The sequence below is a fragment of the Aedes albopictus genome, chromosome 3 (genome assembly GCF_035046485.1).
Source record: "Aedes albopictus strain Foshan chromosome 3, AalbF5, whole genome shotgun sequence".
NCBI classification, from domain to species: Eukaryota; Metazoa; Arthropoda; class Insecta; order Diptera; family Culicidae; genus Aedes; species Aedes albopictus.
The window spans coordinates 210502724-210514099 of record NC_085138.1 but is presented as its reverse complement, the minus strand read 5'-3'; the positions used below and the strand labels follow the sequence as shown (position 1 = coordinate 210514099).

The 11376-nt window shown below is 42.4% G+C and overlaps 1 protein-coding gene across 1 annotated transcript; it reads left to right on the top strand.

Annotated features, from left to right (window-relative positions):
- Positions 1-8459: 8459 nt before the first annotated feature.
- On the top strand, positions 8460-9809 carry LOC134290579 (uncharacterized protein K02A2.6-like). Its single transcript, XM_062857740.1, has one exon. The coding sequence runs from the start codon at positions 8460-8462 to the stop codon at positions 9807-9809; it is 1350 nt and encodes a 449-aa protein (XP_062713724.1).
- Positions 9810-11376: the final 1567 nt, after the last annotated feature.

Below are 11376 nucleotides of genomic sequence, written 5' to 3'. Positions count from 1 at the left end.
TTTAATGTTCTAATTGCAGTTTTCAAAAACTTTTTTGTCGCTTATGAAAGTTAACAAAGTTTATTAACATTTGACATTAAATGTTACTTTCATAATCATGTTTAAATGCCAATTAACTGCGATTTTGAATGCAATGGATTGGGATCACAATTGCCTTCTTTAACGGTGTTGAGATATTTCCATATTCTGAATCTGCATGTCAAACTGAGCCAAAATCCAAATTTTCATGAATTTTGGTGCCCGGGAACCTATTTCAAAATCAATTTGAAGTTTGTATGGGAGCGATTTGATGAATCACCCCTCGTTGTGTTTTGTACTGGGCGGAGCTGTCATACAGTTGCCCAGCTGTCAAAAGGTGTTTTGCAAAATTATGTTTGAATTTTATTTTAGGTATAAAAATAAAGTTCTAAAAATCTGAAAAAAATCATAGTAGCTTAGAAAAAGGTGCATTCAATTTTTCTTAATTTAAAAACCCAATTCAGGCAAAATACAATACGTCCAGTATTTTGTTTTGATCGAATTTCGAGTCGTGTCCAAATTTAAATATCCATGTATTGCATATGGATGAGAATGCTTTTCAATGATTTGGTGAGTACCTAATGTCGTTTTCGTTTTTGATTCAGTTCCAACCTGGGTTGGAACTGGATCAGATCACAGTTTCAACCCCAACCCGACTTCGGTTTCGCTTGTACTAAAGTTTGTTTGACGTTGTTTGTTTACACATTTTCCGCCGATCCAGTTCCAACCCAGGTTCAAAAGGAATTCGACATAGTAACCGTTCCAGATTGCTTGACCTGGTGGATATCAAGCAGTTCCATGTTCTTAAAAATTTAAATACGATGTGGAAAATATATTCAAATTTCAACGACCTCTTCATTGAAACAAATTTGGATTTTAGTAAATAAATTATATTAATAAGACTTAGTGCCTCTGGATAGATAGTATTTAACACTATATAAACAAATAGGGTCTGGGATAATTCGGGCAGGAGCAGCTATTTTATGCACTTGCTGCTATAACTCAGTCAACTCCAAACCGATTGACTTGAATTGTTGCACATACTGTGCGTATCTGATCGTGCCTCAATAATCAAGTCAATCGGTTCTAAATTGACTGAGTTATAGACACAAGTGCCCAAAATAGGTGTTCCTGCCCAAATGGTCCCAGACCCTATGCCGCTGGAACATATAAAGCAATTTTACAATCGTAGAGGACCATATGACATTATTGAGCTTAATATTAATTATATTAATATTGAAATTAATATTAGAAATATTTTACTATATGACAAAATCTTTTAATTTCATAAAAATGTTTTCAATGGTAATGCCCCAACATACACATTTTTTATTGCGAAACTAACTAAAATGTGATGAAAACAACAGTGGTTGTACGATTACTGATAGTAAATGGGGAATGTTCTCATTTTTAGCTTGCATTTTTTTAGGGTTGCATTGTTTTGAACAGTCGTGAACTTAAACCATGTTTTCTGCGCAATGCCAGCTTCAATTCATTGTATTGAAATATGTTTGTTTTATTCAATAAAGTTATCAATTTTACCACCTTGGTATGGCTAGGAGGTTCTTCGAAACATTAAGTGAATATAGACAACCCACGAAAACACCGGAAACGTTTTTGTTGTACTGATCACAAAATATAAATGTACACCGGATTCTTTTTTTGCACGGGTTTGGTTTTTGCTATAACTCAGTCAATTGTGTACCGATTCTCATGACATTTTGTACACTCATAGTACTAACCGCGCCTACATGTGTACAAAATTTCATGAGAATCGGTTGAAAATTGACTGAGTTATAGCAAAAACCAGACCCGTGCAAAAAAGAATCGAGTGTACATATTAGATTTTTTTAAAATTTTTACACAAGCTTCGCACGTTAGTAATTTGAAAAATCGACCGTATTTTCTTCTCGAAAACTTGAATTCAATTATTTAGATCATAAGTGTAGCATTTCGAAGTCAAATCAAGGTAAAATGGATATTGTGTTATGCATAGATAAGGATAGGGGCTTGCTTTTTGTAATTGAATTAAGAGAAAACTTCAAGGATTTGTATTATATAAGTTATAGTTGATTCTTCCCGGATATGTATCAATGCAATGGAATGTCGTAATAGGCAGAAATTTTGACTAGTTATTTATCAAAGTTACTTCTCTGATCTGTGAAAATTTCAGCGGTGCACAAAATTGCATTTATAAAATATTGTATTTCAAAAGTGTTTATGCTGATTTCTAAAGCTCGTGTCAACCTTCAAAGATGAATATAATTCAAACTCATCTCAAAAAGTTTCTAGGGGTGCCCCAACAGATTTTTAAAAGGCATTTTTCTACATTTTCCATGCACTTTTATGCCCTACTAATGGGGTCTCTGATCACGTCAAAAGTTTTTTTTGTCGAACAGTGTAATCGTTATGGCTAGTTTCCACTTCGTACGTACTGTGCAAAAAGATAGGACAAGTAATGGTCAAGTAATGATTCCGCTTCAAAATTACTTGTGCAGTTCGCAGATGGCAAGTAAGGAAAAAAGTGTAACACTCGTAACGCCTCCCGTGCGTATCAAATGGAGCTATCACTTTTCCTTGCGGAAAAATAGTCCGCGCTATTATTCCGTAAGGAAAAGTAACGTTTCTCCCCATACTGGATCAGTTGTCAAAATTACTTGCGGAGAAAGGTGGAATTTTACTTGAGCGTTCTACTTGGCAACAAGAAACTAAGCTTCAGGAGTTGCCGACGAATTACGCTTTCAACTTCTTTTCGGTGGTTCGTCGTACACCCGTTTGGCGAAATTGAAAGCTACATTCATTTTTTAGTGAAACGAGTGCAGCGATCGATAGTTTAGAAACCGCCCCGACGATATAGGCTTCATATACCATTCTGTTGTTATGGTTTGGTTCTGGTTTCTTGTCATAACCACATCAAGAAACGATAACCGATTGTTCTGCTCTCGTTCGACTGTAAACTGAAGTTTTTCGCCTTGGCTGTTGAAAATTTCCTGAACCATTCTATTTTATCCCCAGGGAGAGCTAGGAACAAATCATCCACATACTTTTTTAGGTATGGAATTGGAAATGGTACAGCTTCTACTGCCTGATCTAGAATATCTTCCATGACCAGGTCGGCTATCATCGGAGAGAGGGGGTTCCCCATAGCCGTGCCAAATTTCTGCTTATAGAAAGAGCCATTGAACGAAAAATAGCTACATTCTAGGGTAAGTGTGCCGATCGTTGTGGTAATAAGGTAAATTAATTTAAAAAAATATGATCTTTTTATCTAATGAAGGGTTTCAAAACGTTAGTAGATAGTTTTCTATCCAAATTTGCCCGGAAAAATATGAAAACTATCGTTTCTCTCTGTTTTCGATCAAAAATCGCATACCACAACAAAAGGCACACTGTTCCTATTATGGAGGTAAAATTTAATTTCGGTTCCTATTGTTGCGGTATTCCATTGAAATCATATGGGATACCGCAACATTAGGAACACTACCGCAACAATAGGAACACTGCAGCAGAAATATTAAGGAAAATATTTTTTTAAGTAGATTTTTGGGAAAATCTTGAGCACACAAAAAGTGCAATCTCATAATTTAAGCATAATACATCTATTAAAAATGCCTTTTGGTAACATTTCAGTCGAAAAAGTGCTCAAACGCCACCGCAAACCGCAACATTAGGTACTACCACAACGAAGGGAACAATTACCCTATGCAAAAAGCTGTAACCTCCAGAAATAGGTCGAGACAAATGTCGGTGTTGTGGCATCGGTCAAACATTGGTTCCATTACCTTACCACAGTGTGTAGAGTAGCAGCACAGTAAGCCAGCGGCGGAGGGTGTGAAGTAGTAGAGATTGAGACAGCAACCAATAAAGGTGTGCCTCGTTGCGCGGAGTAGTTTTTCGTAATATTAAAATCCAGGGTATTATTATTCAGTTTCCGAATATTCCGTTATTACATTTGGCGACGATAGTGAATTATGTAAGTAATTAGTGATATTTTGTGAGGAAAATGCAGTGAGCATACGAAATTGCACTTGCATTCGGCACATCATTCGCTGAGGCAAAATGGCGGAAGGTGAAAAGGCAGAGAAAGCTATCAGTGTCTAGAATGCTATGGGAATGGTTTGTGATGGTGTATGTGAAGAAGAGCTATAGAAGGCAAAAGAAAAAAAAAATCTACTTATAAATTTCCAACGTGTGATGGGTAGCAATGTTTGTCTCGGTGTGCAAGTTTATCACTGCTCGCTGGTATTGTATTAGTGAAAGGCAATTATGTGGGAAAAGCTGATGCCGATAGTGTGTTTTGATGAAAAGAAACGAATAAGCGGGTGTGAGGGAAAAGTTCGGTTACCACCGACGAAGATTTTTCTGTGTTCTCTGGCGAAGATTCGTGTGTGCTTTTACTAGTATTGGGCAATTTCAGTTGGGGGAGAAATCAAAAAGTTTTTTTTTGTGTCTGTGTGAATGGAAAGTTTTTGAAAATAGAAAGAGGCAAAGAACTTGATACGATGTTGGGAATTCGATACACACAGGTAAGTCACATTTTACCAAACACCGACAAACAAAAATGAAACTTTATTCTTGGTACGGTAAACTAAAGCAATTACCGACTATTTTTAATTTAGTAGATGTAGAAAGGAGCAACATGGTTGGATTTACAATGAATAGAAGCGGAATCGCTAAGAACGGGATCGTTCATAATAATAGGATATGTCAGTTTTGCTGAAGTCGTGGAAGAATAGGAAGGATGATGATGATGGTAGACGGAATCGCAAATAAATAAACAACATGTGATCGGGTGTTGGGGGAATGGAAAAATAATGTACCGAGTGTTTGAAAATACGAATCTGTGATTAATTTGAGTAAAAAGGGAATCGCTATTGTTGACATCCAAAGATTAAAGAGAAGTTAGCGGTATCGCTGTCAGCTACTTCGATGTAAGCGGGTTCGCTGGTGGTTAAAAAGCGGGTTCGCTGTAGATATACTCAACGGAAGCGGATTCGCTTGTTTCAGAGATGAAAAGCGAATAGAGGTAATAAACTATAGAGGAAGAATTCGCTGGCGTCGCTGCCGAAACATCTCTTGCTGGCGGAGATAGGCCGGGCTATAAGTGTCAAAGCGAAAAAGTATGCAGTTTGACAGATAGATACCCGACATGTTTGCGAGCGAGAACAAAGGGAACAGCAGCGACATTCGTCCTCTATAGTTTATTAACTCTATTGAAAAGCGGGATCGCTATATTGTTATTTTAAATGGAAGCGGAGTCGCTGGTTTTAGAAAAGAAAAGCGGTATCGCTATATTGGTATTTTAAATGGAAGCGGAGTCGCTATATTCTTATTTTAAGTAAAAGTTTAGTCCATACATATTTGTTTTTTGAGGCAAGCGGGATCGCTAGAAACATTATATGGAAAAGCGGATTCGCTGGATGCTGAGAAGTAAGCGGGTTCGCTTGACAGTTGTTAGAGTGGGTTCACTACCTGGTACTAAAAGAAAAACCGCCGAAATGCCAAATGAAATGCTAACGTAGTTCTTATCTCTGCAAATTTTTATTAATATTAACATGACAGAAAGGAATGATGTGCCGAATAGTGTTGGACAGAAATAAAAAAAAATGATTGTGCCTGTTCTATAATATTTTGGGTATTTTTTGTTGTTTTTCCACTGTTTTTGCAAAAGGGCTGGAAACGATTGTCGTGTAAGAGCGTTTCAGACATCAGTGGAATCTTCTCAGCTACCGGTAGCATGGAGCAAGTGGAAAAGAGATTTGGAATCATATTTTGAGGCAGAGAACATTGTTTCGCAGTATCAGAGAAGAGCCAAGTTGCTGTATTTGGGCGGTCCGGAATTGAGGGATATATTTGATAATCTCCCGGATGTTGACAATGTTCCACATGTATTGGTGGACCCGCCATACTATGACGCGGCAATTTCTAAGCTGGATGCTCATTTCGAGCCGTTCCGCCGTCGAACTTATGAACGACACCAATTTCGACAAATCGCGCAAAAACCAACTGAAAGGTTCTCAGATTTTGTGCTACGACTACGTACCCAAGTAAAACGTTGTGAGTACAGTCAACCAGATAAGATGGTTGTTGACCAAATTGTGGAAAAATGTACATCGAATAAACTACGACAGAAGCTCCTGAAACGAGACATGTTTCTTGATGAAGTTGAAGCACTTGGCACTAGCCTGGAAGAAAGCGAACGTCAGTTGAAGGAATTCTATAGAGTTCCGCATGAAGCTATTAACAGACCATCGTATCGGGGTCAAAAACATGGTCAACCATCATCATTTCCCAACAAGCCGGGATTTTCTAAAAATCCGTATCAGTGGTCGGCTAATCGTTACTCGTACTCCCGTGGCGGCCCGAATCATTCTAGGTCAGAACCAGTATGTTTCGCTTGTGGGAAAAAGGGTCACGTGAAAGGCGCAGAAGCTTGTCCAGCGAGTCAAGCTCAATGCTTGAAATGTCGGGGATTTGGTCATTTCGCCCGGCAATGTCTTAAGAGACCTAACAACGACCAGCGTGGGCCAGTTCCAGTAAAGCGTATCAGAACGGTTCATGAGAAGGATGAGCCAAACAAGGACGACGATGGCTACATTTTTTATGCCATGGGGAGAAACACCTTCATGTTCCTGATCGGTGACGTTGAAGTTCCGATGGTAATTGATTCGGGGGCAGCGGCGAACATAATCAGTATTACTGTTTGGGAAGAAATGAAGCGATTGGGCGTTAAAGTCTCGAATATGTCTACAGTGGTTGATAAGGATTTCACGAGCTACGCTTCAAGAAAGCCAATGGAAATAGTGGGAAGTTTTACGGCAACGGTTCAAGGAGGAGGAAGACAAACTGAAGCAACTTTTCATGTGGCCAAAGAGGGGCAACAATGCCTATTGGGAGATCAGACGGCCAAAGAGTTGAGCGTCCTGAAAGTAGGGTTTGACATTGGGAATGTCGAACAGCAGGAATTCACTAAGTTCAAGAGAGTGATTGTCGAGATACCCATCGATGAGGAAGTTCAACCGGTTCAGCAGCCCTACCGACGAGTACCGTTCGCTCTGGAAGAAAAGGTGGAAGAAAAGTTGAGGATGATGTTGGCGCAAGGAATTATTGAACGTGTACGAGGACCATCTCGATGGGTATCGCCCATGGTGCCGGTGCTAAAGGACTCTGGCGAGATAAGGTTATGCATCGACATGCGCCGAGCAAACCAGGCGATTATTAGGGAGACGCATCCGCTCCCAACGGTAGAGGAGTTATTGGGTTCAGTCAGTGGAGCAACGGTTTTCTCAAAGTTGGATGTTAAGGACGCGTACCACCAATTGGAAATTTCGGAGAAGTCGCGAACCATTACAACGTTCATTACCAAAAGCGGGTTGTTCAGGTAAATTCTCATTTGTAAGGTATTCCTCGTCAGTTAATTTCCATTTTGACAAATGACATCGGTATGCATTCGAAATAAATTTCTTTGAATTTTTAAATTTGGCATGTTATTTTTCTCTTCAATGTTTGTTGTCGAACAGATTTAAAAGGCTCATGTTTGGGGTTAGTTGCGCGCCCGAAATTTTCCAGAAAACCATGGAATATTGGCAGGTCTGGAAGGAATTTTGGTATATCTTGATGACGTCATGGTATATGGAGCAAATAGGGCAGAACATGATGAGAGACTGGCTCGACTTCAAAATCGTTTAAAAGAGTATGACATTCTTTTAAACGATAAGAAATGCATTTATGGTGTCGAACAATTAGATTTCTTGGGGCACGTGATGGACAGAAACGGAATTCGTCCTACAGAACATCGTCTGGAAGCGATCAGAAACTTCAGAGAACCACGAAACGTATCTGAACTTAGAAGCTTTCTGGGCCTAATTACCTATGTAGGTCGCTTCATCCCAAATCTTGCCTCCAAAACGGATCCGCTTCGGCAACTTTTGAAACAAGGAATTTCGTACCAGTGGAAAGAAATTCACCAAGAAGCGTTCAACGCAATCAAGGAAGCGGCTTGTAATGTAGGCTACTTGGGGTTCTTCAATAGAGAAGATAAAACGAAGCTTATTGCCGATGCTAGCCCGGAAGGCGTTGGAGCAGTTTTATTGCAAGAGAATAAGGAAGGAGGAACACGAATTATTGCTTTTGCGAGCAAAGCTCTCTCTGACCTGGAGAAGAAATATTTTCAGACTGAGCGTGAAGCGCTGGCACTAGTCTGGGCAGTCGAAAAGTTTCAGTTGTACCTTCTTGGAGCAAAATTCCAGCTGATCACGGATTGCAAAGCCCTAAAATTTTTGTTCGGCCCACGATCCAAGCCATGCCCGAGGATTGAACGCTGGGTGTTACGTCTCCAGTCATACGATTACGAAATAATCCACGAGCCGGGAGCTACAAATCTGGCTGACGCTCTGTCGGGCTTGTCACTTAGCGAAGAGAAACCATTTGACGATCACACGATGTACATACACCATTTACTGGAGGCCTCTATTCCGGAGGCAGTGACCCTGCAGACCGTTGCGGAAGAAACGCAGAATGATCCGATTCTTCAAGAGTTGGTGCACGCATTAGAGACAAATGTGTGGACGGAAGATGTTAGACTGTATAAGCCATTTAAAGCCGAACTGCACGTAGCTGAGGGAGTGGTTATGAGAGGTGATCGGCTGATAATCCCTGGAAAACTTCAAAACCAGGTTCTCGATTGTGCACACGACGGCCATCCAGGCATGAGTTCGATGAAGCGAAGACTGCGGCAGAAAACATGGTGGCCAAAGATGGACGATCAATGCGAAAAATATGTGAAGAAATGTAATGCATGCACCTTAGTGTCCTCCCTTGGACCACCGGAGCCGATGTTGAGAACTAAAATGCCGGAGAAAGCTTGGACGGATGTAGCGGTGGACTTCCTTGGGCCACTTCCGACTGGACACAATTTATTAGTCATTGTTGACTACTATAGTCGGTTCGTCGAGGTAGTAGTTATGAGAAAGATAACTGCTGAATTAACGATTGAAGCTCTATTTGAGACATTCACTCGTTTCGGGGTGCCAGAAGTACTGCGATCGGACAACGGTCCGCAATTTATAAGTGAAACCTTCAAATCATTTTGCAAAGAGTTCGGTATCGTCCAACAGAAGACTACTCCCTATTGGCCACAAGCCAATGGGGAAGTAGAGAGAATGAACAGCTCAATATTGAAGCGTCTACGCATAAGCCAAGAAACTAATCAGGATGGGTGGAAGTGGGATCTGAGGAATTTCCTGCTAATGTATAACTCCACCCCACACAGTACCACCGGAATAGCACCATCTGCCCTAATGTTCGGAAGAGTGTTGAGAGATAAATTACCATCGGTACAGCAGTCTTCAGGCCAGCTTGCAGAAGGTATCCAGGACAAGGATTGGGAAAGGAAATTGAAGCAGGCAGACTCAACGGACAAGCGCAGGAGAGTGACGCCAAATGAACTGGATGTTGGTGACATCGTGGTGGCAAAAAGGATGACAAAAGATCATAAACTCTCAAGTAATTTCGATCCGGAACAATTTGAGATTATCAGTCGGAAGGGAACGGATGTTCAACTACGCTCGTTGGACACTCGCAAACTGTATCATCGGAACGTATCGCACCTGAAACTGATCACAAGGACAACTGACTCGGCGGAAGGTTCCCAAGCAAGAGAAAACGTTATCACTAACCCTGAAGAAGCTGCTCCATCCCAGGAAGAACCAGTTCAACGGCCGCAAAGGATGTCAAGGGCTCCAGGATACCTTCGGGACTATGTTGCGGTTATTGAAACAGATATTAAGTAAAGGGGGAGTGTGGCATCGGCCAAACATTGGTTCCATTACCTTACCACAGTGTGTAGAGTAGCAGTGTGTGCGGCGGATGCAGCGAGCACGATCAGAGGAAGAGCGAAACGAACGGCGGGTGGTGTTCGCCGCTGCAAAAGCCGCGCTTAAGACCGAGATAAGAGCAAGCAAAAAGGCCTGCTTTGAGGGTCTCTGCCAGAGTGCCAATACGAACCCGTGGGGCGACGCCTACAGGATCGTTATGGCCAAGACGAGAGGTGTGATGGCTCCTACAGAGCAATCTCCAGAGATGTTGGAGGGGATCATTGGAGGACTTTTTCCGCGTCATGATCCTAGTCCTTGGCCTCCTTTCGTAGGACAGCCGGGGACTGGGGCTGGCGATGAGGAGAGGGTCACCGATGTGGAACTTGCGGGGATAGCTAAGTCCCTTAGCGTAGGTAAGGCCCCAGGTCCGGACGGAGTTCCGAACCTGGCCTTAAAAGTAGCTATTGCAGAGGCTCCCGAGATGTTCAGGTCTGCTATGCAGAAATGCCTGGACGAGGGAGTTTTCCCAGAAGCTTGGAAGAGGCAGAGCCTGGTACTATTGCCAAAGGCGGGGAAACCACCCGGAGACCCGTCGGCATATAGACCAATATGCTTGATTGACACGGCGGGGAAGGTGCTCGAAAAGATCATCCTCAATAGAATGTTGCGGTTCACCGAGGGCGAAAATGGTCTTTCGAGTAACCAGTACGGCTTCCGGAAGGGGAGGTCCACCGTAGACGCTATCTTGTCGGTTACAAAAACCGCCGAGAAAGCACTCGAGCCTAAGAGGAGGGGAATTCGCTTTTGCGCGGTAGTGACTCTGGATGTAAGGAATGCGTTTAATAGCGCCAGCTGGTCTGCTATTGCCGATGCGCTCTTGCGTCTGGGGATACCGGAGTACCTGTACAAGATTCTCGGAAGTTACTTTCAGAATCGTGTACTAGTCTACGACACGGAGGTGGGTCGGAAGTGCTTTCACATAACCTCAGGAGTCCCGCAAGGTTCCATCCTGGGTCCGGTGTTATGGAATGTCATGTACGACGAGGTGTTGAGGTTAGAGTATCCAGTGGGAGTGGTGATTGTCGGATTTGCCGACGACATTACGCTCGAAGTCTACGGTGAAACGATCGAGGAGGTAAAGTTGACTACCAACCACTCGATCAAAGTTGTGGAGGCGTGGATGCGGTCCAGGAAACTGGAGCTGGCTCACCACAAGACAGAGGTGACGGTTGTTAACAACCTGAAGTCGGAGCAGCAGACGGAGATCAGTGTAGGAGACTGTACTATCCTGTCAAAGCGCTCCGTCAAACACTTGGGCGTGATGATCGACGATAAGCTTACCTTCGGTAGCCACGTCGATTATGCCTGTAAAAGAGCCTCCACAGCTATTGCGGCACTGTCCCGGATGATGTCCAATAGCTCTGCGGTGTACGCCAGTAAGCGCAAGCTTCTGGCTAGTGTTGCTACATCCATACTTAGGTATGGCGGCCCGGCGTGGGGCACCGCGCTAAGTACTAAATGCTACCGACGGAAGCTGGAAAGT

Coding starts and splice junctions, on each gene's coding strand:
- LOC134290579 (XM_062857740.1), top strand. CDS start 8,460: ATGTACATACACCATTTACTGGAGGCCTCTATTCCGGAGGCAGTGACC.